Source organism: Zootoca vivipara, chromosome 2 (assembly GCF_963506605.1).
Source record: "Zootoca vivipara chromosome 2, rZooViv1.1, whole genome shotgun sequence".
NCBI classification, from domain to species: domain Eukaryota; kingdom Metazoa; phylum Chordata; class Lepidosauria; order Squamata; family Lacertidae; genus Zootoca; species Zootoca vivipara.
Genome location: NC_083277.1, coordinates 14,663,204 through 14,689,932, shown reverse-complemented (window position 1 = coordinate 14,689,932; position 26,729 = coordinate 14,663,204). Strand labels below are relative to the sequence as shown.

The 26,729-nt window shown below is 46.7% G+C and overlaps 1 protein-coding gene across 2 annotated transcripts; it reads left to right on the top strand.

Annotated features, from left to right (window-relative positions):
• Positions 1 to 8,936: 8,936 nt before the first annotated feature.
• Positions 8,937 to 16,746, top strand: LOC132591154 (zinc finger protein 239-like). Of its 2 annotated transcripts, XM_060271172.1 has the most exons (3): positions 8,937 to 8,999; positions 11,588 to 11,963; positions 12,962 to 16,746. In XM_060271172.1, the coding sequence occupies exons 2-3, from the start codon at positions 11,941 to 11,943 to the stop codon at positions 13,860 to 13,862; spliced, it is 924 nt and encodes a 307-aa protein (XP_060127155.1). In that variant the 5' UTR covers positions 8,937 to 8,999; positions 11,588 to 11,940; the 3' UTR covers positions 13,863 to 16,746. The 2 variants fall into 2 exon arrangements, with proteins under 2 accessions (XP_060127155.1, XP_060127154.1); XM_060271171.1 differs by lacking the exon at positions 8,937 to 8,999 and having other exon boundaries at positions 11,011 to 11,963.
• The last annotated feature ends 9,983 nt before the right edge of the window (positions 16,747 to 26,729 follow it).

The window sequence follows — 26,729 nt, the reverse complement described above, 5'->3', positions numbered from 1 at the left end:
CTTTAAGCTTATATTGTTTCTTCCCTACAGTCACACCTTTTATTTCCTCATCCTTCCTGATCCTATCGAGTAAGACCTCCAGGACCGATATAAAAAGTAAGAGGGGAGAGGGGACACCCTTGTCTTGTGCCTTTTTCAATTCTAATTTCTTCTGAAACCATATTATTTACAATTATCTTAGCTTTTTGCTCGGAATAGATCGCATTTACTCCATTCAGAAAACTTTGGCCCATCTCCATTTTTTCTAAATTCCTTTTCAAGAACAGCCAAGAAATATTGTCGAAAGCCTTCTCTGCGTCGATAAACATCAAAATGGCCTTTTTATTTATTTTCTGCTCCAGCATCTCTAAGATGTCCACCACATTGTCCTTCATATGTCTTCCTGGCAAAAAGCCAGCTTGGTCGTGATGGATAAAATCTTTTAAAACCTTTTTCAATCTAGAAGCTAAAATATTGGCAAATATTTTATAGTCCACATTCAACAAGGAGATTGGGCGATAATTCTTAACTTGCGTTCTATCCGTATCCGGTTTAGGTATCAGTGTGATATACGCCTCTTTCCAAGACTCGGGGGCCTCTCCTCCTTTCAGAATTTCATTGCATAAGTCTTTCAATGGTTGGACTAGCCAGTCCTTCATTGTTCTATAGTATGTTGCAGTAAGTCCGTCTGGTCCTGGGGTTTTACCCAGTTGCATTTGTTGTATTGCTTGTTCAACTTCTTGTACTGAGATTTGTTGTGAAAGTAGGGATCTCTTTTCCTCCGGGATTTTCTGCAGTCCATGTTTGTCCAGAAATTGCTCCACTTCATCTTTATCTTGCCTTTCTTGTTTGTACAGTTGTTTAAAATATTTTTGAAAACATTTTCGAATCTCTGTCGGGTGCTCCAGATGTTTTTCTCCTTGCACAAGATTTGTGATGGTGTTCAACTTCTGCCTCTTTTTCAATTGCCATGCCAGTAGTTTTCCACATTTGTTTGCTGATTCAAACGATTTTTATTTCATCCATTTAATTTTTGATTCAATTTCTTGGTTCATCAGTTGAGAAAATTGAATTTGCAATGCCTTAATCTCTTTCTGCACCTGTAAATTATTAGGATTACATCTTAATTTCTTTTCCTTTTCTTTCATTTGATTTAAAATATCTTCTTTTCTTGCATTCTGTTCTTTTTTCCTAATTGCATTCTGTTGGATCAAAAATCCTCTCATCACAGCTTTACTGGCGTCCCAAACCACTTTTTTAGCAACTGTTGTCCTGGAATTTATGTCAAAATAGTCTTTTAGGTTTTTTTTTTTGCATTTTCCACTATTTTCTCATTTCTTAAAAGAGCATCGTTCATTCTCCATCTGAAAGTACCCTGTAGAGATATTTTTAAGTCCAATAGTACCGCATTGTGATCGGAGCAAGTTCTTGGGCATATTTCCACATTTCCACATTGTTTATCCTCGGTCCCAACTCTCTTGTAATCCAAATATAGTCAAGACGACTCCACGATTGTTTGGCATTTGAGAAAAAAGTTTGGTCTTTTTCCAGTGGGTTTTTCAATCTCCATGTGTCAATCAGATCAAAGTTCTCAGTCAATTCGAAGAAAGACTTTGGCAATCTTCCTTCATTACTACCTTTCTGTCTTTGTGATCTGTCCATTAATGTTGAGACCACTCCATTCAAGTCTCCCAACAAACATAGTTTACAATCCAAATAATCCAAGAGTTTTTCGTGTAGCTTTTAAAATAAGTCTGATTTTCCTTCATTTCGTGCATAGATTCCCAGAATTAAGATTTTTTTCACCTTGCGATGTTATTTCAACTGCAACATATCTTCCCTCTTCTTCTTTAAATATTAATTTAGGGCTTAGTTTCTCCTTTACATAAATCACCACTCCTCGCTTCTTAACTTCATCTGAAGAGATAAATTCTTCTCCCAATTTTTTGTTTTGTAGAATTTTTCGATGCGCTCTTGTGACATGTGTTTCTTGTAGACATATTATGTCCAGTCTTTGTTTTGCTAAAATATGGTAAACCTGGTTCCTTTTCCGTTTTGAGTTCAGTCCATTCGAGTTCCACGACAGAATCCTCAATGACATCTTATCTTGCAGCAGTTGCACCTTCTCCCAAGTCAGAATCGGAGTCTAGCTCAATTGGGTCGTTCAGTAATCCTGGAGTTGAAGTTAGAAGTCCTGGTCCTAGTAGTTCTCTCTCGTATTTCTGAAGAAATTCTTTATTTTGGTCCACCATCTTAATCTTAAACTTCTTCTGTCGAAATTGGAAGTTCAAGCCCTCCGGAAAATCCCACTTGAAGTTGATTCCTTTCCTTTTTAAAATGGTTGCCAAATCAGAATATTGGGTTCTCAGGTCCAGAAAGAATTTTGGTAAATCTTTAAAAAGGATGATCTGTGTTTCTTGAACCTTCAGGGTTTTTTGATAATGTAAATCGAGGATTCTATCTCTTTGTTCTTTGGTTTGGAAAGATATCATACAGTCACTCACAAAATTTTTGTCTTTTTTCGATCTTGCTCCAAACCTGAATGCTTTAATAATCTGTAGTTCCAATTCTTCCTTCGATAGATCCCAAGTTTTCGCAAATTCTTCAATTATCGTGGCTTTCAGGTCACCCTTTTCTATAGGAGGAAATGCTCTGATCCCGAGATTCACCTCTCTCTGTTTCATCTGAACAAAGGCAAGAGAAACCTGTGTCTGATAGGCTTGTCTCCAAGTCCAGGACCTTCCCTTCCTCCAGTTGTGTAACTCTTTGTTCAACTCCAGTTACTTGAATTTTAACTTGAGAAATATCTTTAGAGATAGCTCCCAATTCTTCCCTCAATTGCTTTAATTCTTGTGTGGTGCGCTGCTGTTCTTGAATATTACGTTCTAACCCCTCCTTCAATGCTGGTAGTGTTCCTAAAGCACTTAACACTTGTTCCTCAAATGAAGAAGAAAGGGAAGACTTTTTCTTTGTCTTGCCAGTAGAGGTCTCTGTTCCTGACATATTTTCAACTCAATAATAAGCAAAAGACTGTCTCTCAGTCAGCAAGCCAGATGTCTTTTTATCAGCACCAGAAAGGAATACTCAGACAGTCTTTCTATTGTCAAGCCAGGCTTTCAAGGTCAGTGTTATCTACAGGCTCCCAGGATAAGCCAGCTGCACACAGTCACAACAAGCTGGTCTATGCTCCATAGTTGGAGCAGTTTTTTTCCACAGAAAAATCAATGTACCCTTAAGCTTCTTAAGTATTTTGAGGGTAAAAAGTTGTAAGTTCCAGTTAATTCAGCTTTTATTCCTTTAGCGGAAGGCTGCAGGCAGATCAAAGCCTGTCAAAGGGTAAACAGAAGTTCATAGGCAAATTTCTTCTATGACGTCACAATGAGTGTCTGGCTGAGATGAGCGGAGCCCCGCTCCCAGGCTTGGGGGAAGCGATTTTTCTAAACGTTTTAAAAGTTCAATTCCGCAGGGTTATTTCAGAGCCCTGCTCTCTCTGGTTAGTTAAAAAGTGTCCAAGAAAAGAAGGATACAAAGTCTCTATAAACAGTTCACTGCGGAGGCTGATTTTTGCTTTCAATTCTGCCGCGGGGGGGGGGGGGAGCCCGACCTCCATGTTTGAGAGCTCTCCCGATGGCCAAATTAATTCTAATTTTAAAGCTTTGGTTCAGTACTCACAGTAGCCAAGGTGGTTTCAAATTATCAGTGGTTTTTTGAAGAAAGTTGATCGCTGTTCTGCCGCCAGTCCACGGAGCTGCTCCTTTGAAGGGAAGCGGTTTGCTTGCCATGTCCGCGCCTCCACCTTGCCCGCTCTTGCGCCCTTATTAGAGCTCTTTGGGGGGAAAGGAGGTCTGTTAAGGACAATTGCCAAGTCTTCAAGGCTTCAGGTCGCTCTACCTGAAGTTTTGGGGGGCTGCGCGCTCTGAAGACCCCCCCCCAGGACCCTTCAAAGGACCGGGAGAATAATCCCCCGCTGCCGCCGGCGCTCGCGATCAACCCGGAAGTCTGGTTAATCCCACTTTCTAACGGGCCCTTGATGTTCTATTTGTGGGCTAAAAGGGAATATGATTTTTATCCCTCCAAACAGATTTCATAATGAACCCACCTTTCTTCTAATAATATGATATCAAAAGACTCGATAACACCTATTATTATTATTATTATTATTATTATTATTATTATTATTATTACGGTATTACTAGCTGGCCCTGGCACGCGTTGCTGTGCCTCAGTTTGTTAAATGGAGGGTCAGAGTCCCCCTTCAGACTCCCCTGACCGTCAGAGTCCCCCTGTTTTTTTGTGTTATGTTTAGATAGGGGTATCCCTGTGTCTCCCCCCCACTCTGTATTGACCCATTAGGTATTCCCTGACTCCTATTCTGGTCCCACCCCCACCCCAGGCAGGGAAGGGTTGACCTATCCATGTCTCGTATTCGGTCCCCCCACTACATCCAGGGACGGCCTTACCTATCCCTGACCCCTATGTGGGCTCCCCATCGATTGAGGGTAATATGGAGGGGGTGGGGTGGGGGTTTGGTGGGTGGTGTTGTCAAGTGAGGGTAATATGGAGGTGGTATGGGGAGTCGAGGTGGGATTTCTGTGTGTGTTGGGGTGTGGGGGTGGATTGGGGAAGGTGGAATGGTAGGAAGTTCTAGAGGGTGGGTGGTGTTGTAGATTGAGGGTAACATGGAGGCGATCTGGGTTTATGAGGTGGGAGTTCTGTGGCAGGGGTAGTGGGGTAAGGTGGAATGTTAGGAAGTTATTGAGGGTGGGTGTTGTTATAGACGCATTGTAATATTGAGATGGTCAGGCGTCCCGAGGTGTGAGTTACGTGTGTGTGGTGGATTTGAGGGGTAATGGGGAAGGTGGAATTTTAATAAATTTTTGAGGGTGGGCGGTGTTGTAGATGGAGGGGAAGATGGAGGCGGTCAGGTTTTATGAGGTACAAGTTATGTGTGGGGCGGGTGTCGGGTGGGGTAGTGGGGTAAGGTGGCATGGTAAGAAGTTATTGAAGGTGGGTTGTGTTGTAGAGTGAGGGCAATATGGAGGTGGTCAGGGGTCCCGAGGTTGGAGTTATGTAGGGGGGTAGGGGTTAGGAGGGGGGTGTTGTAGTGAGGGTAATATGGAGGGGGTGGTGTGGGTTTGGTGGGTGGTGTTGTAGACTGAGGGTAATATGTAGGTGGTTAGGGGTCCCGAGGTGGGAGTTATGTTTGGTGAGGATGGGGGTTATGGTGTATGGAGTTTGCGGTGGATGGCGGGGCGGTTGGATCTCCTGGGAGCCCTTATTTTTGTGACTGCGTGGTCTCCCAGGCGGGATGCCTCCTGGGGTGGGTGGATCTCTGTGGAGGGCGGCAGCTGCTGGGCGAGCGGCCTGGGTCGAGGCGGCCTGGATTTTGGTTGAGTGGTGTCCGGAAAGGTATGGATCCGACATTTCCGGGAGGGTGGATCGAGGGGTGGGATTGATAGGGGTGGTTTTGGTTGTATTGGGGGGTGGGTTTGATTTCGGTGAGGTGGGTGGAGGGGGGGGAGTTGGATCTCCGGGGCTGGCTGGATCGCGGGGTGGATTTTCTTGGGGTGGGTTTGCTTGGATCGTGGGATGGGTTTGATTTCGGTGTGGTGGGTGGTGTGGGGATTGGGGGCTGGCGTCAGGATTCGGGGTTGTGGGGCAGCATGGTAGGGTTTGAGGGAGAGGGCTTACTCGAGAGGAGGGGAATGTGAATGGGGGTGGTGTGGTAGGGTCTGAGGGAGAGGGCTTGCTCGCGAGGAGGCAATTGTGGACGGTGTTGTTGGCGAGGAGGCAAGTCCGATAACGTCTTCCAAACCTCTGGGATGGCTGGTCCTGGCCTACCCAGAGGGTTCAAATAGATCTCTGTGATTGGTGTATCTCGTGGCAGAGGCGGGGTTTGTGGGTGTGAGCTAGTCTCCATGGGGAGGGAGGAGGTGGAGGAGGAGCAGCAGCTGTGGGAATAATGCTACTGGAGGGCACTGTTTTAGTTTGTGTAAAAACAGGGTTTGACCTGTGCAGGTATGAGATGTGAGCAATCCAAGGTTATACAAACACTCGGGTAGTGGCATGGACCGTTGTGTCCAAATTCCAGCACAATCGATCAAGCGGTTTCGGAAAAAAGTGGAACCCACAATTTGACCTTTTCTACATTTATATATATATATATATATATAGACTAGCTGGCCCTGCACGCGTTGCTGTGTGTTAGTCTGTCAAATGGAGGGTAATCGCCCCCCTTCAATTTCCCCTGAGCCTCAGAGTCCCCCTGTTTTACAGGATCTCATGGCAGAGGCGGGGTTTGTGGGTGTGGCGCGTTGTTGTGACTAATCCCTGTGACTGCCCCCACCGTGTCCCGATCCATGATCTATTCTGTTTGTGTCCCCTCCCTCTCCATGAATGGCGTATCTCATGACGTTTTGAAGGATGGTATTTATTTTTGTCTTGTGGTTATTTGGTGGGGGATTTGGGGGGTAGTGGTGAAGGTGGGATGTAAGAAGTTGGTGAGGGTGGGTTGGTTTGTGAATAGTGGGAAGTATGTTGGATCATAGGTGGACAGTCCTTTGTGGAATGGAAGAGATGTAGGGGTGTGAGGAAGGCGTTGATCTGTGGTGTTGGTCTGGTTTAGATTTTTTAGAGTGTGTTGGCTGGGCTATCAGTGGGGAGAAAGTTATTGAGGGTGGGTGGTATTGTTGAGACAGGGTAATATGGAGGTGGTGGGGAGTTAGAGGTTTTTTGGGGGGGGGGTATTACCTGGACACTTCTGTGGAATGTAAGTCTGGGATGTGGTCTGTCTCCCTGGGCAGTCTGGATGGAGGGGTGGGGTGGATCTGTGACCCAGGCTGTCTCCGTATTATTATTATTATTACTATTAGACAGTTATCTATGGTATAGTAGATGTTGCCCTTGGCCCTTTGGCTATTCGAAGCGGTCAAGAATCAAAATTTTTTGCTACAGCACTGGAGACTGCCTCCCCAGCCTGACCCTTCCAGGGAAGGGGAAGGCAGTATAGATATACAACAGGGGTTTGAGGGAGGTTTCAACTCAGAGGCAGGTGAGGGGGGAAATGGGAACTCATGGGGGAGCCAGAGCAACACCTGGCTGACACATTGTTCCTAGAAAGCGTCCCTGATACACCATCTTCCGGCGAGCCTTGAAAGTAGGAGAGCAGAGAGCTCAAAGACAGAGGGCACGTAGTAGCATCTGTAGAAGTAGCAAATGAGGAAGTGAGAGAGATGGGGGTGGAGACAACGCCATTCTCCAAGAGGCTGGGTTCTATAGCCCCTCTCTGTAAATACTGAATTTTTAAAAAGCGCAGTAGGAAATCTTCCCTTGTCTTTATACTTTCCTGGGCAACAGCCGGGTGTCGCTGACAACATCCGGACGTAATGTTACCAACACTGCTTCCAAAGCACCACCACCAGTCTCACACTAGTCTGTTGATGTACACTAAAGTGTGAACTCTGACTGAAGCTCGTTCCACACTCCCGTGAGTCTCCTTGTAGATTTTGTGTAGTTCTTCTGGAATTGGTACCAGCTCATGAGAAGTTGTCCACATGAGCTGGAAAGCTATCTGGCTCTGAAAGTGGAGTTGCGCACCACATGCCATAGTCAAACTCAGCTGGACTTAACCATCCAGGGTCCTTTACCTTTTACCTATATATAAACCCTGAATGTATTCCACATCATCCTCACCTTCGATCAACCATGCAGTGGAAATAAGAGCTAAAACCGGAAGCCTGAGAGAGGGGAGCCTCTCCTCTCCCAGGTGGTCCAATGGTTTGATTTGGTATGATGCAGCGCCCTGCGTCTCTGAGGCAACAGCTGACCTGAACCATGTAGGGAGTGGGGGAAGTGGACCCCCCTTTTCAGGGATCCCTCTGTCGAAGAACTTGGAGGAGTAGCAGATTCTTCGCCAGGAGGGAGAAGCCAGGGCAGCCCCTCTGCACATTCCCCAGCCAGCGCCCAGGATGGAGAGGACTGTCCAAAAGGCCATGTCTCTCTCTCTCTCTCTGTCTGTCTGTCTCCCCGCTGTCAATGTCCTGCTGGGCTTCCCTCCCCTCACGTTGCTTCCATTCCTCCCTCAGTCCCCCAACTTCCTCCTCCATCCGCCCCCGAGCGCAAGAGGAGCAGGGATGGGAGGGGGGGGGGTCTCTATCCAGGCCTCTCTCGCTCGCATCCTTTAACCCTTCCACGAACCCTCTTTCTCTCCCCCACCGAAATATACGAAAGGCGCACTCGCCGGAAGCCCGGAGCGCCCCACGGATTCCTGCAGAGGGATCCGTCGCGAGGGGAGCCAGACCTGCCTGTGTTCGCCTGGGCTGGGCTGTTAGAACTGGCGCCGCTACCTGACCTGCATTGCAGGATCTTGGTGCGAGTCAGGAGGGGGTCTCACCTTCATAGCGGGAGCCGAATGAGGGGTACATCTGCCACTGAGCAGTGCCCCTCCCCCCTCATGAGCAAAGCCCAAGTTCAAACACCAGCCCCTATTTTTAAAAGGCACCCGTAATGACGACACTGGGCTACCTTTTAGGGTTGTCGTAAATTACTGTTCTAAGCCCCACAAATCCGGTCTACTTTGCAGGGCTGTTGTAACGGGGAACCCTCCCCCACGGCCCTGCCTCCCCCACCTTATGTAATGGGTGTGAAAATGAACGGACTCCCCTCCCTCCCGGCAAGGGATTAAAAGAGGAAAAGAGGGAATGTAAACTGTGCCACCTTCGTGCCCCGGAGGACTTTGTCGGAGGTTGGGGAGGGGCGTCTCTTTCCCTGCTGTCTCCGGGGAAGAAACCTGGAACCTTCTCAGCAAAGAAACAGGATAAAGGAGCTTCTTTGGAAGGAGGAAGATTTGTGTGTTCTGGGAGGGAGGAGTCGCTCATTCCTCCCCATGGGTCAGTGAGCTCCGCTTCCTAGAGAGGCAGGAAGGTTTGGAGCGGGGAGGGGAGAGCAAAGGTTGGAGAGGGAGGGGCCTCAATCCCCATTCCCGGAAGAGGAGCAGGTCCGCCGAGGAGGAGGGAAAAAAGGTGCAATATATATCTATATACAGTATTTGGGGGGGGGGGTGAGAGAAGGATGTGCTTTTCTCCCCCTTAATCTACAAACAGGGCAGCTGGGAAGGGAGGGCCGGATTTGGGGCCAGGTGGGGGGGATGAAAGGAAATTAGGGGAGTGCCCCCTCCCCCTTCCTTCTGTGGAAGGGCTGAGACTTGAACCGAGGACCCAGTTCCGCGCCTCTCTGGGAGTTCAGGGTTCTCCCTGCCAAGAATCCCTGGGGCGCTTTTGACTCCACGATCCTGGCTCCCCTTTGTGTGGGGAATCAGAAAGAGGGAGTACATGGAAGGGTTAAAGGAGCTCCCCCCCCGGTCTCCCTCCTCTCCCCCCTCGCTGCTCTTCTGTCGAGGCTTCTTCGGATGGAGAGGTGGGAGCACTTGGGAGAGATTTGGCAAGAAGGGTGAACCTGCCCAGGGGGCCTCTGAGCAAAGGGGAGGAGGGCAGAGGAACTTAGGGGGCTGAGGGAGGGAAGGAAGCATCCCTGGGGGAGGAATTGAAGACATCTTAGAGAAAGAGAGAGAGACTTGGGGTCTACCTGCCTTGACTTCCTCCTCCTGGCAAGGAATCTGCCATGACTTCAAGCCGACCAGGGAGAGATCCCGGAACAGGAGGCCTGATCCACCCACCCTCTCCTCCCTTGAAGCTCAGTCCTTGCCCTGCAATAAGTCCCAGATCAGCAGCTTCATGGGGCGCTGGGGGCTGTTATAGCGAGTCCAACCATTGGGGGGAATAGGAAAGGGAGGAAGCCCACTTTATTATTTCCACCCTTTGAGGCTTCTGTCTTGTCAACTAAAATCTTTCCCACATGCCTGTGTTTCTGTGAAGAAACACTGAAAGGGTCCCTACCCAGAGATAAGTGTGCCCAACTCCTTCTCTCTATTCCACCAGGTTTCCATTATTGCCACTATTTCAGATCTCTTAAATCTGTGGGATTTAAGGGATTGGGAAGATTGTTATGGAAATGGGTGGGGTTCCTCCCCCCCAGCCTGTGTAATTATTACTACAATTGTTATTTTTATTTGTTTTCTGAATCTGTTAGTTGCATTCTCTTGCCCAGGGCAGCCCAAAGTGACTTACAACTAATTGCTGCTGCTGCTGCTGTTGTTATGTTCCACGGTGACCTTGTCGTCTTTGTTATGTTTCCTGTATTTTGGGGCGGCAAAGAGAATCATAGAAACATAGAATCATAGAGTTGGAAGAGACCACAAGGGCCATCCAGTCCAACCCCCTGCCAAGCAGGAAACACCATCAAAGCATTCCTGACAGATGGCTGTCAAGCCTCTGCTTAAAGACCTCCAAAGAAGGAGACTCCACCACACTCCTTGGCAGCAAATTCCACTGCCGAACAGCTCTTACTGTCAGGAAGTTCTTCCTAATGTTTAGGTGGAATTTTCTTTCTTGTAGTTTGAATCCGTTGCTCCGTGTCCGCTTCTCTGGAGCAGCAGAAAACAACCTTTCTCCGTCCTTTATATGACATCCTTTTATATATTTGAACATGGTTATCATATCACCCCTTAACCTTCTCTTCTCCAGGCTAAACATACCCAGCTCCCTAAGCCATTCCTCATAAGGCATCGTTTCCAGGCCTTTGACCATTTTGGTTGCCCTCTTCTGGACACGTTCCAGCTTATCAGTATCCTTCTTGAACTGTGGTGCCCAGAACTGGACACAATACTCCAGGTGAGGTCTGACCAGAGCAGAATACAGTGGTACTATTACTTCCCTTGATCTAGATGCTATACTCCTATTGATGCTGCCCAGAATTGCATTGGCTTTTTTAGCTGCTGCATCACACTGCTGACTCATGTCAAGTTTGTGGTCTACCAAGACTCCTAGATCCTTTTCACATGTACTGCTCTCAAGCCAGGTGTCTCCCATCCTGTATCTGTGCCTTTCATTTTTTTTGCCCAAGTGTAGTACTTTACATTTCTCCTTGTTAAAATTCATCTTGTTTGCTTTGGCCCAGTTGTCTAATCTGTTAAGGTCATTCTGAAGTGTGATCCTGTCCTCTGGGGTGTTAGCCACCCCTCCCAATTTGGTGTCATCTGCAAACTTGCTCAGGATGCCCTCAAGCCCATCATCCACGTCATTGATAAAGATGTTGAACAAGACTGGGCCCAAGACAGAACCCTGTGGCACCCCACTAGTCACTACTCTCCAGGATGAGGAGGAGCCATTGATGAGCACCCTTTGGGTTCGGTCAGTAAGCCACTTACAAATCCACTGAATGGTAGCATTGTCTAGCCCACATTTTACCAGCTTCTTTACAAGAATATCATGGGGCACCTTGTCAAAGGCCTTGCTGAAATCAAGATAGGCTACATCCACAGCATTCCCTTCATCTACCAGGCTTGTAATTCTGTCAAAAAATGAGATCAGATTAGTCTGACATGACTTATTTTTCAGGAACCCATGCTGACTTTTAGTGATCACAGAGTTTCTTTCTAGGTGCTCACAGACTGTTTGCTTAATGATCTGCTCTAGAATCTTTCCTGGTATTGATGTCAGGCTGACTGGGCGGTAATTGTTTGGGTCCTCTCTTTTCCCCTTTTTGAAAATAGGGACAACATTTGCCCTCCTCCAGTCTGCTGGAACTTCGCCTGTTCTCCAGGAATTAAGAAGGTTGTTCTCAGGGCCTGCTCCACTGTGAGGGAGACTGAGGCACCCCCCTCAGGCAGCAGATGCAGAGAAGGGCAAGGAGGGGACTGAGCAGCAGCCTCGGGAATACAGCAGCCTCGGGAAGTCAGAAGTTCAGGATGATCTGGGAATGTGTGCAGTTGGTAGGACTGCATCAGGAAGATGTTGGAGGTCATGGAGGAAGGAGGAATCGAAACACAAATATTCAGCATTTTCAGATGAGGGGGAAGAAGGGGAAAGTGTGTCCAACTAGATAAGACTCCCATCATCCTTGGCCATGGGCCATCCTTGCTTTGGCAGGTACCGGTAGTACTTTGTGTCCAACCACATCTGGAGGGTCAGAGATGCCTCACCTAAGCATAGAAGGTTCCCTCAGGGCAGCATTTCTCAACCTTGGATCCCCAGATGTTCTTGAACTGCAACTTCCATAAACACTGACCAATGGCCCTGATGGCTAGGAATGATGGGAATTGTAGTCCCACAACATCTGGGGACCCAAGGTTGAGAAAGGCTGCTCTAGGGGTCAGCGTTATTTGGGAGTTGGTGGAACTGGACCTTAGGGGTTCTTGAGAAATTTCCCTGGGATTATGATTGGTATCTAGACCAATCTGCGGTCGTCAACAGGTTTACCACACCTATCAGCCAATCACCCATTCCCACCACCCTTCTGAGTAATACCCCTCCCCACCCTCCCATTATATACAAGGGTCTAGTGACTTCTGTTTCAGTGTATCTGAAGAAATGTGCATGCACACGGAAGCTCATACCAATGACAAACTTAGCTCGTCTCTAAGGAGATGAGTGCCGCAACCCCAGAGTCAGGCACGACTGGACCTAATGGTCAGAGGTCCCCTTTACCTTTTAAGGAGCTACTGGAAGGAATTTTTCTATTTTATTTTTATCTAGACCATCCCTAACACTATAAATCCAATGTGCCCACACTGGCAGGGGTGGAGGATTATTGTGCAGAGGATGAAGAATTTCATGATGAACTTAGGACCCTGATGAATAGTGGGCAGGTTCATGGACATAGAGCAGCTCCCTTTCCTGTGAGAAACCACTTTTTATAAAAGTAAACCCCACAGTTCAACCGTACAGTATTCTAAGAGAATGCTTCTTCATTAACGTTGATTAAGGGTTAGGAAAAGCTGATGATTCATGACCATTATTTAACATTATTTCATTTGCCTTTCCTAAAAATTTGGAACATATGGAGGACAGGAGATGATGTACGAGATGATGTTAAAATAAGAGCAGGTGCTAATTGATGTGGTAATATTCTTTTGTTCTCTTCCTAGAAAACAAATAGGATTTTCTCGCCCACCCCCACCCCCGTCAAAAAAAGACAGTGAAGAAGGCAATCAAAATTCTGGTGGGCCAGGTCCAATGAGAATAACGAAGAAACCATTTAAATACATGGAGTGTGAAAAGAGAGAGGATAAACAATTTGAAAGTATGGAGTGTGGAAATTGCTTCACAGACAGTGGAAAACGTAGAATTTATCAATGGACTCACACGGAGGAGAAACCATTTAAATGCCTGGAATGTGGAAAAAGCTTGAGTCAGAGTGGAAATCTTAAAATTCATCAACGGACTCACACGGGGGAGAAACCATTTCAATGCATGGAATGTGGAAAGAGCTTCAGTCAGAGTGGACACCTTAGAATTCATGAACGGAGTCACACGGGGGAGAAACCATTTAAATGCCTGGAATGTGGAAAGAGCTTCACTGATAGTGGAACACTTAGAATTCATCAACGGAGTCACACAGGAGAGAAACCATTTGAATGCATAGAATGTGGAAAGAGCTTCAGTGAGAGTGGATACCTTAGAAAACATCAACGGACTCACACGGGGGAGAAACCATTTAAATGCATGGAGTGTGGAAAGAGCTTCAGTCAGAGTGGACACTTTAGAATTCATCAACGGATTCACACGGGGGAGAAACCATTTAAATGCATGGAGTGTGGAAAGAGCTTCAGTGAGAGTGGACACCTTAGAAAACATCAACGGACTCACACAGGGGAGAAACCATTTAAATGTATGGAGTGTGGAAAGAGCTTCAGTCAGAGTGGACACCTTAGAATTCATCAACGGACTCACACGGGGGAGAAACCATATAAATGCATGGAGTGTGGAAAGAGCTTCAGTCAGAGTGGAGACCTTAGAAGACATCATGAAACTCATACATGGGAGTAACAGTATAAGTGCTAGGGAAGTGGACAGAAGTTCAAGAGTGGAAACTCTACAAGCCATCAATTAACTCAAAGGAGAGAAATGGTTTAAATAGAAGGATTGTAGATTCTGGTTTGGTTATTATGGAACACTTTTTAGAGTGCTGAACCTGTTTCTCTCCAAGTTGACACTTTCTCTCACATCAATAACAGGAAATCAATCTTTAATGCATGCAGCGTATTTGAGTTTCTGTTGTTTGTATGTAACATTGTCTAGACATGGGAGTGTGTGAGTCTGGAGTGTTGCTTCTGAATAAGGATGGACTGAGAGTGAGCTGGTTTTGGTGTTTGGTGGCGGGAGTTGGAAATATTTGTATCTGGGAATGGAGAGTTGCACAAAGTAGAGCTGAGATTGGTGGTGTTGCTTTTTTTAAAAAAATAAATCTTTATTTCAAAATTTTAAAAAATACACCGAGTCTTCAAAAACAGAAACAAAAATACTATATACAAATTAATGTTCTCGTAATTCATTTCTAATTTAGTTGTGTCTCTAAACAAAACTGAAATCATATACATCCAAATAATGTCTTAAAATATATTCTGCTAATAAACAATACTTCCAACCCTTTCCGTTATATCTGGTTTTTTGTTGTTGTTTCTCACAGGTTAGTTTTCGTTGATTTTAAATTTTTATATTTCCTCGCCTTTTACCTTTTCAATCCTTAATCTTTACAAATATCATTCTAATTCTGCCAAGTGTGTGTTACTAGTATTGTATGTTTTTAGATATTCCCTAAAGATGATCCATTCTTTCGACATTTTCTGATCGCCTGTACCTCGCACCCAGCCCATCAATTTCGCTAATTGTAAGTATTCAATCATTAGGGCTTGCCATTCTATAATAGTTGGAAGTGTTTCATCTTTCCATTTCCTTGCGACAAGTACCCTAGCAGTGGTCAAGCTATACATCATGAGTGATCTGGTTTCCTTTTTGAAATGATCTGGTATAATACCCAAGAGGAATGTTTCGGGGGTTTTTCTTGAATGTTATCCTGAATAGTTTTTTAATCTCATTGTATGTTTTATCCCAAAAAACCTTAATCAAGTCACACGTCCACCACATATGAAAATACGATCCTGGCTCTTTTTTGCATCTCCAACATTCCGGATTTCTTCCTTTATACATTTTTGCAAGTTTTTGTGGAGAGAGATGCCACCTGTATAACATTTTCATACTATGTTCTCTCAATGTGTAACATGCCGTGAACTTTAGATCTTTTGTCCAAAGCTGTTCCCATTGCTCCATTGTTACATTGTGCCCACAATCCTGTGCCCATTTGATCATTACGGTTTTGGTCAATTCCCCCTTGGTCTCCCACTCTAGCAAGAGGTCGTATATTCCTGCAATGTTTTTCTTTTTCTTTATTATTAATTCCTTTTCAAACTTTGATGTTTCTGTGGCCAAACCATTTTTGATATCTAGACTTAGTTTTTGACGTAGCTGAAAATATTGCAGCCAATCCGTTAACATTTCTTTTATATCCTCATATTTTTAAAATATTATGTCTCCGTTCTCAATTTTTGTAACTGCTCTATACCGTGTTTCCCCCTTTTTAAGACACCGTCTTATATTTATTTTTCCTTAAAAAAAACACACTATGGCTTATTTTCAGGGGATGTCTTATTTTTTTATTAAGTATGGTACAGCAATCTACATTTATTCGATTTATTTTTTTAAAAAACGCCCGGATCAGATGGCCCCAAAAAATAAAGACGTGCCGCTACTGCTGCGTCGTTTCCTTCTAAATGCACAACAGAGGAGTCCCAGCCACTTGCAGCGCGATCCTATGGCTCCTAACTCAGAAGAAAGCCCCGTGGAGTTCAGCGGGGCTCTGACAGCCAGGGACCAGCTTTGGCTGCGATCCTGCTGCTGCTGCCGCCGCCGCCGCACACATTTCCCCTGGGGGTAAAGCGCGCCACTGAATGCGCAGGATGGCACTGTGCGCGAGCGAGGGGACGAAAGTTAACTGACTCAAACGGCAGATCCCCAAACCAAAGCGCACAGTCGGATCAAATGCCTGCGCCTCCTTTTGTGCATTGCTTCCTCCCTCCAGCCCCGCAAGAGGGTTAAAGGCAATAGGGCAGCCCAATCCTGTGCAGAGTGAACCTCCATCCGCCCGCGCTTCAGTGTGCGGGACCCGGGAGCGGGAGACACTGCAGCGAGGAGAAGAGGCAGCGATGGCAAAGGGGGAGGAGGAGGAGGCGGGGGAGGAGGAGGAGGAGGCGGTGGAAGTGGCTTCGGCTTCACCTCCTTTCCTCCCTCGCAAGGCTTCTCAGGAGCCCCAGTGCTAGGCAGAACCTTGGGCCCGGGAGCCACCGGCCGGCACTCACCAAAGGGAAAGGACCCAGCGTGCCGGCGACGTGCGCTCTGCACCAGGGCCACGATCCTCGCCCCCATCTCCTCCAGCCTCCCTACTCGCCCTTCCATGTTGGATGCCTTGCAGAAACTTCGCTTCTGTAGGTGCAGAGTTGCAGCCGGACGCTGAGTGCCGCTTCCCGGCTCCCCCCCCTGCGGTTTCCCTGCGGTCTGCCTCGATCCGAGGCCAATCAGGCTCCCACATTGCTTCGTTCGATCGCCTTGAAAAAAATCAAAGCGGGGAAATGGCGTGGGCAGCCGCCGCTTTTGCTCTCTTTTCATCCAGTTCTTCCTCGTTTTCACTCAGGTTCTTCAGCTTTCCTTTAATTGCTGCTGCTGCCGCCGCCATTGCTATTGTGCTTTTTACAGCAGAGTGGATCCGGCGGCCTGCCGGGTCGGCGCCGATCAGCGCTGCGCTGAGCACCGGATCGAGGAAGTGGCCTGCAGGGTCGGCGCCCAGCAGCGCCACACGGAACACCACCTCCTCAATCCAGCATGGCGCTGCTGGACGCTGACCCTGCAGACCGGCTCCTCGATCCAGCACTCTGCGCGGCGCTGCTGGGCGCCGACCCTGCAGGTAGACCTATGGCTTATTTTCGGGGTATGTCTTAAATTTTACAAAGTTTAAAAATCCTGCCCTGGCTTATATTATGACTACGGCTTAAAAAGGGGGAAACACGGTATGAGGGCCAACTCCAATCCATATTTCTTCTTTTCACGACAATGGCCTCAGTCGGACAAGTCCATAATGGGATTTTTGGCTCCAAAATTCCTCTATATTTAATCCAGATGTTATACAAGGACTTCCTTATAATTATTATTTGAAATCCAAATTCCTAGGTATTTTACTTTCTTTTTTTATTTCCAATTTTGTTTTATCTTGAAGTTCTTCCTTTTCCTCTTTAATTTTTTTGTCAACATTTTCATCTTTTGATAATTTATTTTTAAACCCATCAATCCTCCGAATCGCTTAATTGAGTCTAGTCTCAAGCCTAGTAGTAACTGTCTCTAGTAGTAACGTTGTTTCCCGCTTGTGGTGTCCTGTCTTTCTTTGTTCCCGCCTCTTCTGCTGTCCTCTTTGTTCTGCTGTTCCCCCTTTTCAATTATCAGAAAGACCAGCCCATCATACCCGCACGCTACGCCATTTTCCTCCCTCTGTAAGTCATATCCTTATTTTTAAAAAGCCTCCAAGTTAAACAGTTTATCTTTTCCTCCTTCCTCTGGCTTAGTCCAGTCTCTTTGCTTTCACGTTGACACTGCGGTGCTCTCTAATTATAGTTTTTCTTTTCTTTATCTTTCCTTTTGAACCGCTGCAGTTCTCCTGCTTTTATCCCCTTTCGTTGCCGATATTTGTTAATTACTGCCCTGTGATGGATTCGATATAACGGGCGGGGGTTCCCAGATAGCTTTCTCCGATAAAATTGTCCCTTTATCTATACTCTGCGTCCTTATATTTGGGGGTTAAACATGCTGTTCCTTCGATCTCCGCTTTCGCGTTCGGTCCTATCAGCAAGGCAATCTGGTTAAAGTCTCCTTTGTCCTTATATAATCAAAAATTGACTGTTAGCTTAGGGATTTTTTGGGATTAAGATATGGAAATTACCCTTGCTCGGCTTCTCCGGGTCTCAAGGCTTGCTGCCTGGGCTGCTCTCGTCCTGGCGCCCGGCGTTCTCCGTCTTCCCACCTCTGTCACGACGTGGGCTCCGGAGGACTTTCTGGACTCCGCAGGAGATTTTTCGGTCTAAGGTCACCCCCTAGACCTTTTGGGGGGGTCGTGTAGCCTTCACGTTCCCTCTTTGCCCTTTTTCGGCAGCCGCTTTGCTTTGTTTGCCCGCTCTGTTCGCGGAGCCTCCACAAAGCGTATCCGCTTCGAAGCGCGAGGGAACCGGAAGTCAAGATTGGTGGTGTTGCTTTGGAAGCAGAGTTAGATTAATATTATAGGAACAGCAGCATAACTCCCACTGTTATAATTGCAATAATGGAACCATGAAGACACAGAAAGATTGAAAGCACCTATTTATATGCCCAAGGTAATCTTGAAACCCTGATCTATTCTTTTGATTTATAGATAATTTTGTGCATAGATATGTTTTGTGGCAGGATAAATAAAAGGGATATTTAGTGGCATAACCAGGAAAGATTCTGTTCCTAGCTCCACTTCTTGCATGAGGAGGGAAGGGGGCACAGGGAAGAAGGGGCCGTACCAGAGCATCTCAAAGCAATGTGCTGGGGGGGGGGGCGGCGGCAGCAAGGTGGCACAAGTGTATGTAGAATGCTATCCCCAAAATAACACGGGAGAAACAATATGGATGAATATAATGTGGAAGGAGGTTCAGGCAGGTCCCAAACCAAGAGTGCTAAGGGTCAACTTCCTCCAAATCCACCAGCTGCCCCAAGGAAGTATCTACCTCTGGGCCCTGAGCAACTGGAGATGCTCCTGGTTTGCTTCTGATCTGAATGGCGGTGTGATCTGTGTTGTCTTAACAAAGGCAACGTTTTCGTGGCTTTTGTCCAGCCTGCTGCTGGATGTGCCCCAATCCATAAAACAGTGTTGGGGAGGCTGCTTCTAAGACCACACCTTTCTTTTTTGGTGGGGAGGAGATAGTTGTCCCCAGGTGACTGCTCAGTGTCCAAGTAAGGCTTCTTTGCAGGGGGGGAGCACTCCTCTCTGGTTCCTCTCAGGCAGCAAATGTCTTTGGTTCCCCCCCCCCCCATGGCAGGCTCCACGCTGCACTTCAAAGAGGATCTTGCAATGCAATCATTGGGAGGAGTCTCCCCACCCCACCCCTTCTCTACCTTCCTATCGCTCTTCAGCCCCCCTCCCCTCAGCCCTGTTTGTCGATGCCAGGGGAGGAGAAGCACACTCTTCTCTCCCTCCACAAATCTCCCAATTACCATATGTGGCCCCTCTTCCTCCTCCTCTTCAGGCCTTTTCTCTTCCAAAAATGAGGATGGAGACCCTTCCCCTCTAAGCTTGTCTTTTCTTTTCTAGGAAGCGGAGCTCATTGACCAAGGGGGAGGAATGAGTGGCAAAAAGGGAGTCTTCCTCTACCCCCCCCCTTCCCAGAAAACATAATTTTCCTTCCCTCCAAACTAGCTCTATAATTCCATTTCTTTCCTGAAAAGGTCTCAGGTTCCATCCCCAGCAGGGGCATGGAAAAGACCCCCTATCTCTGAAAAGACTCCTCCTTGGGGCATGAAAGTAGCACAGCTTGACACCCCCCTGGATTAACTCCCCTACTGCCCTCATTTGAACTCTCCGCTATGGGGTGCAGACCAAGGCAGAACTTGCACCAGGATCCCGCAATGCAAGTCATTCGCAAATCTTATCCAGCGACTCCCCCAATAAATAGGGGGGGATGTTCCCAAAAGAAATTGGAGTGATATCAGCAAGGGAGGCAGAGGGTAAAGAGGCCAAGTGGGGGAAGGAGGAGAAGCGGTGGAGGGAAAGGGGAAGAGAGTCCTGTCCTGGGACCCCTCGACAGGGGCCCAGATCCATGCAACTCTACTGCAAAAGTGGGGGTGTCTCTGAAAATGAGAGAATGCAGTCACAGGCAGGGCAAGAATGGGTGAGTTTAGCCCCCTTTTCTTCAGAGTTTCAAGTCGCTGATAGAGCAGCAGAACCAGGAAGTTCGCAGTCTGAGAATGAGGGGGGAGACAACCTTGAGGGGGGTTGCTATGTGATCAGGAGGAAGGCAGTGTTTAGAGGACTCTTTGTTTGAGGAGGGGGTTAAAATGCAAGGACGGGCAAGGGAGGGAAGACCAGTCATTGCCACCCTTCGTGGATTCAGACTGAGCAACTGGTAGCCAAGAGGAGCTGGTGGAGTGCTGATTTCTCTGTGTTAATTGTAAATAAACATGTAAACCTACTGAAGGCTCAGTAATTCTTATCGTAACATCATGTGGCAACCCCAAGGCTGCTTTCTGCGGGATTTGTCATCTTTTCGTAGGGCCTGCAAGAAGGAGCTGTTCCATTTGGCCTTCGGACTGACGCAGTCTGACCCCACGGTTACCCTCCCCTAAGGTTTTATTTCATAATGGTTTTATCTTATTCATAGATTTTTAATTTTAAAATTGAATTTTAACATTGTATTAATCTGTGTTTTAACTGAATTGTTTCTTTTATATTTGTGTTGATATTATTTGTTGTTAGCCGCCCTGAGCCCGGTCTTGACTGGGAAGGGCGGGGTATAAATAAAAATTATTATTATTATTATTATTAATTCTTTAACCAACTGAACTATCCCTAGATCTGACGGCATGTACACAGGCCTCTCCTGTTGATCCATTAATGGGAAACACCAGACTTGACAATACAGTGGTACCTCGGGTTAAGAACTTAATTCATTCTGGAAGTCGGTTCTTAACCTGAAACTGTTCTTAACCTGAGGTACCACTTTAGCTAATGCGGCCCCCCGCCGCCGCGTGATTTCTGTTCTCATCCTGAAGTAAAGATCTTAACCCGAGGTACTATTTCTGGGTTAGCGGAGTCTGTAACCTGAAGCGTCTGTAACCTGAAGCGTCAGTTATCTGCTTGTGAATGGGGGAATATTTCAACAAGTGACTAGGTGAATAGAACAGGGCTGGAACTGTGGAAAACAGAACAGAGCAGAATATGATCACAAGCACCCCAACTAGAGGACATGGGGCACTGACTCCTATAGTTAAAGTAGGGGGTGGAGATTTACATCGACAAGGTCTTGCTGAGGGCCAGCCACACTGCTGGGACCCGGATGGAATCTGTCCCCACCCTTTGTAACATGCAGCTGGGCTCACTTGCCAGAGCCACCTGGAGGGCTTGGCTCCACAGGCAACTGGGTGTAACGCACCGGCTCCCTGCTTGTGCCTGAGGATGGCCTGCACTGCTTTCTCTGTCAGGGGTGGGGTTACTTCTGAAGTGTGAAGGGTGTGTGCCATGGCTTCTTCCTCCTTGACCACCTTGTGAGAAAGAGGAGAAAACCAGCATGTCGTCCTGTCCTGGGAGGTACCTCGTGGCTCTCCCACCCATTAGCTGCTGGGAGGAAGAGTGACTTTTGTGGATCCCTTTCAGATCCAGGAGAAGGACCTGGTGTGGCCAGTTTTCAGGGTTTCTTCCAGGAAAGGCTGAACCCATCATTCCCAATTGCTGCCTGGTTTAAGACATACTCACAATCTCCCACTCCCCAGGCCAAGTTAACTACCCTCCTTAGTCTCTCCCAGTATCCAAATATACCGAGGCCACATGGACATTGGTTTTGAGTCAGGAAGGTGAGAATTAACATCTATGCAGTTGGGCAGTAAGGTAGGTATCTGACCACAGCTTCTGGGATTATGGCTAGCCTAGGCCCCCCTTCTGGTGGCCTTTTCTCTCTAAGCCAAGCAATGTTGGAATTATGTAAATCCACCACAGTAGTGATTTTATATGAATTTCTAAACCTTTCTACTGAATAAAAGGAGACTAAAAGGCCCTGTGGGTTAAACCACCGTTGCTTGGTCCCAGCTCCTGCCAACCTAGAGGTTTGAAAGCACGTCAAAGTGCAAGTGATTAAATAGGTACCGCTCCAAGCGAGAAGGTAAAGGGCATTCCGTGCGCTGCTCTGGTTCGCCAGAAGCTGCTTTGTCATGCTGGCCACATGACCTGGAAGCTGTACACTGGCTCCCTTATCTAATAATGCGGGAGATGAGCGCCGCAACCCCAGAGTCTGTCACGACTGGACCTAATGGTCAGGGGTACCTTTACCTTTAAAACTCAACTTACAAAATAGCAACCTTAGATACAATGTAGCAAGCATTGAAGGCTGTGGCCATTGCTAGGGTGCGCTGTTTTGTAACTGCTTCTGATACTATGCTTCTGATTGGTTGGGAAACCTGGTAGCTGTCAGAAATAACGTTGCTGATTGGGGATTGCCAGCCCATGGACAGGATGAGGTCCTGCATGAAAAATTCCTTCCTGTTATAAATTAAAAAGATCATTGCATTTCAATCTTGCCTTTGAACCAGCTGTCCTCCAAGCAGCTCACATGAAATAAGCGGATATATCTAGATCTAGATCTATTACAAGGGATAACACCTCAACAGGGTGCGAATTAGCTGTGCAAAATTGGAAGTTGCAAGCTCAGAGATCAGGTCTTTACAGAGCCTACTCGTCCTATTTTTCACCATGAATGCCTGCAATGTGTGATCCTTGACAAACTGCTTTGGGCAGCATTAAGGGTGGGTCTCTGTGGGTCGCCCAGTCAGCCTTATAATCAAAATAATTGCCTAGGCATTTAAACTACTTAACTAGCTGAATGTGTTAGGGTTAGAACCAATTGAGTTGCATCAGCAGGAGCTGGCTGAGGGACTTACACATGGAGTCATACCAAGACTTAAACAAATGCTTGGTTTAATGGAGAAAGTAAAAATAACAAAAATTAAATTAGGCTTACACAAAACACCCACACAACCAAACCACCCACCAAGAGCACACTGGGAAATCGCCCAGCACAGAGGCAACACACAACACCCCTGATATACCCTGCATCATCAGCTTCACAGCAACACCTGTCGAGCTGCTCCACAGCTGCAAAACTCCAATCACTAGATCTTTCCTGACTCTTAAAGGTACAGTGAAAAAATAATGACACTTTTACACAATCATTCAACAGAATGGTGTCTCCGCTTATCACCATAGCTGCCAAGTTTTCCCTTTTCTCGCGAGGAAGCCTATTCAGCATAAGGGAAAATCCCTTAAAAAAAGGGATAACTTGGCAGCTATGCTTATCACTCACTTATTCGCTCTCCATATAAGATCATAATTTCTAACTTCTCCAAATTTAGTGCAAGTTTGTTACCTTCACAGTAAGGTGGTTGCTCTCAATCTAGTCCCTCAGAAACTCAAGATTGCCCTTGCCCACTCTTGCATTAAAATCACCTGACATTAACAAGCCAATGGTGTGGAATTCCAGTTCTAATTAATCAAGAAATAAAGTGAGTTGGTTCGAGTAGCCCAATAGGGCAAGGAGAAATAAATACATTAAGTATGATTAGGACTAAATATTAAAAACCCAATAGAAATGCCTGGGCAATGTCATCCCATGTCTGGAGGGGACTCACTTTAAATTTAGTCTCCCTTGCACAAATAAAGGTTAATCCCACTTTCTAACGGGCCCTTGATGTTCTATTTGTGGGCTAAAAGGGAATATGATTTTTATCCCTCCAAACAGATTTCATAATGAACTCGTCTTTCTTATAATAATATGATATCAAAAAACATAACACATTATTATTATTATTATTATGGGCAGCTCCCAACAGAATATTAAAAACATGATAAAACGGGGCTGCCTTCAGATGCCTCCTAAACATCAGATAGTTGTTTATTTCCTCACAGAGCAGGTGCCACTACCACGAAGGCCCTCTGCCTGGTTCCCTGTAACCTCAAAGCTGGACCTGAGTGTCCAGGCTGAATGATGGGGGTGGAAATGCTCCTTCAGGTGTACTAGGCCAAGGCTGCTTAGGGCTTTAAAGGTCAGCACCAACACTTTGAATTGTGCTCGGAAACGTACTGGGAGCCAATGTAGGTCTTTCAGGTCCAGTGTTATATGGTCTTGGCAGCCGCTTCCATTAAACGGGTCTTTTCTTTCCATCCTGCAATGTTCAGGAAAGGATCTTAATCACCTGGGACTTGGAGTCACTGGACAGTCAAGCAATTTCAGTGAGCTGATCTAGATAGTTATCTATGGTATAGTAGACGTTGCCCTTGCCCCTTTGGCTATTCCTATCAGTCCTATCAGTCCTATTCCTATCTAACGTTTTTGCTACGGCACTGGAGACTGCCTCCCAAGCCTGACCCTTCCAGGGAGGAGGAAGAGGAATACAGTATAGATTAACAACAGGGGTTTGAGGGCCGTCTTAAGTATATCCGGCGCCGTGGTGCAAGTATCCCTCCGGTGCCCCCCCCCCCGTTTCCCAGAGTTGTCGACTTGTCAACCTCTGCAGGGATTGCTCTCCTCCCATGGAGGCTTGGGAGGCAAGCTGCACGCCCACCAGCCATATGGTTGATGGGGCACAGCTGGTGGGCATGCAGGGAAAAGGGAGGCCGCCAGCAAAGCCGCACAGCTCCTCCACTCGCTCGGGCGCCCCTGAGAGGCCAGCGCCCTGGCGCAATGCACCAGTAAGCCCAATAGGAAAGACGGCTCTGTATATATTTCTGCTCACAGCTATTCTCAGGACAATTATTTTATTGCCCTTTGGTGTGGGTGATGACTGAGAGCCTTTTTGTCTGGCTTGGATGTAGGGAGCAAGGTTGGGGTGGCTATTTGCAGTGCTTTTGTCAGCCAGCACCAAAAACACGACCCAGCCTTTCCGTCCTGCCTATGAAGACCTATGAAATAGACCTGTTGTATTAAATCCAGGCTATGTTTGCTGCCCTTAGTATCTATTGGAATCATTGGGAGTTATTCATAGGTGACTGTCTTTTTTGCACTAGTTTTCAATGAGACCTGATTTAGTGTGGATCCAACCCCCTCTCAAAATAAGTTTCCTCCACAAAAGTGAAGCCATTCCTCCCCCTTCGCTATGGAGAGAATATTGGATGCAATACACTTTGAGAGGCCTTCTTTAGCTCTGTATACATGCGAAAGGCTGGACTAGATGAATCCCAAGCCGGAATTAAGATTGCCGGAAGAAATATCAACAACCTCAGATATGCAGATGACACAACCTTGATGGCAGAAAGTGAGGAGGAATTAAAGAACCTTTTAATGAGGGTGAAAGAGGAGAGCGCAAAATGTGGTCTGAAGCTCAACATCAAAAAAACCAAGATCATGGCCACTGGTCCCATCACCTCCTGGCAAATAGAAGGGGAAGAAATTGAGGCAGTGAGAGATTTTACTTTCTTGGGCTCCTTGATCACTGCAGATGGTGACAGCAGTCACGAAATTAAAAGACGCCTGCTTCTTGGGAGAAAAGCAATGACAAACCTAGACAACATCTTAAAAAGCAGAGACATCACCTTGCCTACAAAGGTCCGTATAGTTAATGCTATGGTTTTCCCAGTAGTGATGTATGGAAGTGAGAGCTGGACCATAAAGAAGGCTGATCGCCAAAGAATTGATGCTTTTGAATTATGGTGCTGGAGGAGACTCTTGAGAGTCCCATGGACTGCAAGAAGATCAAATCTATCCATTCTTGAGGAAATCAGCCCTGAGTGCTCACTGGAAGGACAGATCGTGAAGCTGAGGCTCCAATACTTTGGCCACCTCATGAGAAGGGAAGAATCCTTGGAAAAGACTCTGATGTTGGGAAAGATTGAGGGCACTAGGAGAAGGGGACGACAGAGGACGAGATGGTTGGACAGTGTTCTCGAAGCTACGAACATGAGTTTGACCAAACTGCGGGAGGCAATGCAAGACAGGAGTGCCTGGCGTGCTGTGGTCCATGGGGTCACGAGGAGTCGGACACAACTAAACGGCTAAACAACAACAACGGTGACAACCGTGCACTTTGTCCCACTGTATTTATTGGGGCTTACTCCCTAATATAAGCATGTTTATATTGTAGCCTCACATAACTACGATTCTGTAATCTTTAAAATAAGAAATCCGACTCACACATACAATTTCTAGGAGTCTGAGGAGTGGTTAGATTAGAAATGCCATTTTGTCCTTATTTTGATATGCCTCAAATGATTGTGCTTTTGCTGAAATACATTTTACTTTTTGTTAATGGTTCAAAGTTCTTGCCATCCATAAGGTGTGCTGGGGTCATACAAGAGCAGGAAATAGGCAGCTGGTCAGAGAACCTCTGCAATTGTAAGTTGATAGAAAATGTGTGCATAAAGACTCAAATCAACAAATCCCGGATTGTGTTTGGTGTGGATGCTCAAGAGAATCTTCGATCTGCTTGAGAATAAATTCAAGGTGCTGTGTACAAAACCTGTTTTATATGCATTATTAAACCAAATAATAATAAAAATCTTTACCAAAAAAAGGAGCAGGTTAGACATATTGGCAAGATGAGCAATTCCTGCTGCCAAAGGTCAATGAAAGGGCGGGGGGCGGCGAGAGAGAAAGAATCCCATATTTTTGTAGAAACAGCTTTTGGAACAGGCAGAAAGCCATTGACGTCCAGTCAAGGAGCTTCCTGATTGGGTAGTTCAGAAATGGGGCGTGAGCACACTCTTCGACCCCTCCTTCCTCGCTATTGGGCCGGCCGTTCTTTCCTATCCAAGGTATTAGCAGCGGTTGCCGAGACACCGATAGCAGCATCTCGAACGCTCAGCAAGGCGATTTGTCACTTACGCTACACCGTCCCCTGATTGGCTGATTTCACAAGGGGCGGGCCGCGGCGGCTCGCTTTCCCTTCAGACCCTCGCCCCGCCGATTTGGCACTGACTTCATTCACGCGCCCGACCGGCCGCCCATCACGCCTCGCTCCGTTCCGATTGGCTTTGCGCTGAAGGGTAGGGCGTGCCTTTGCGTTCGTTTCCTCGGAGCGGGCTCGCGGCGCGCGCAT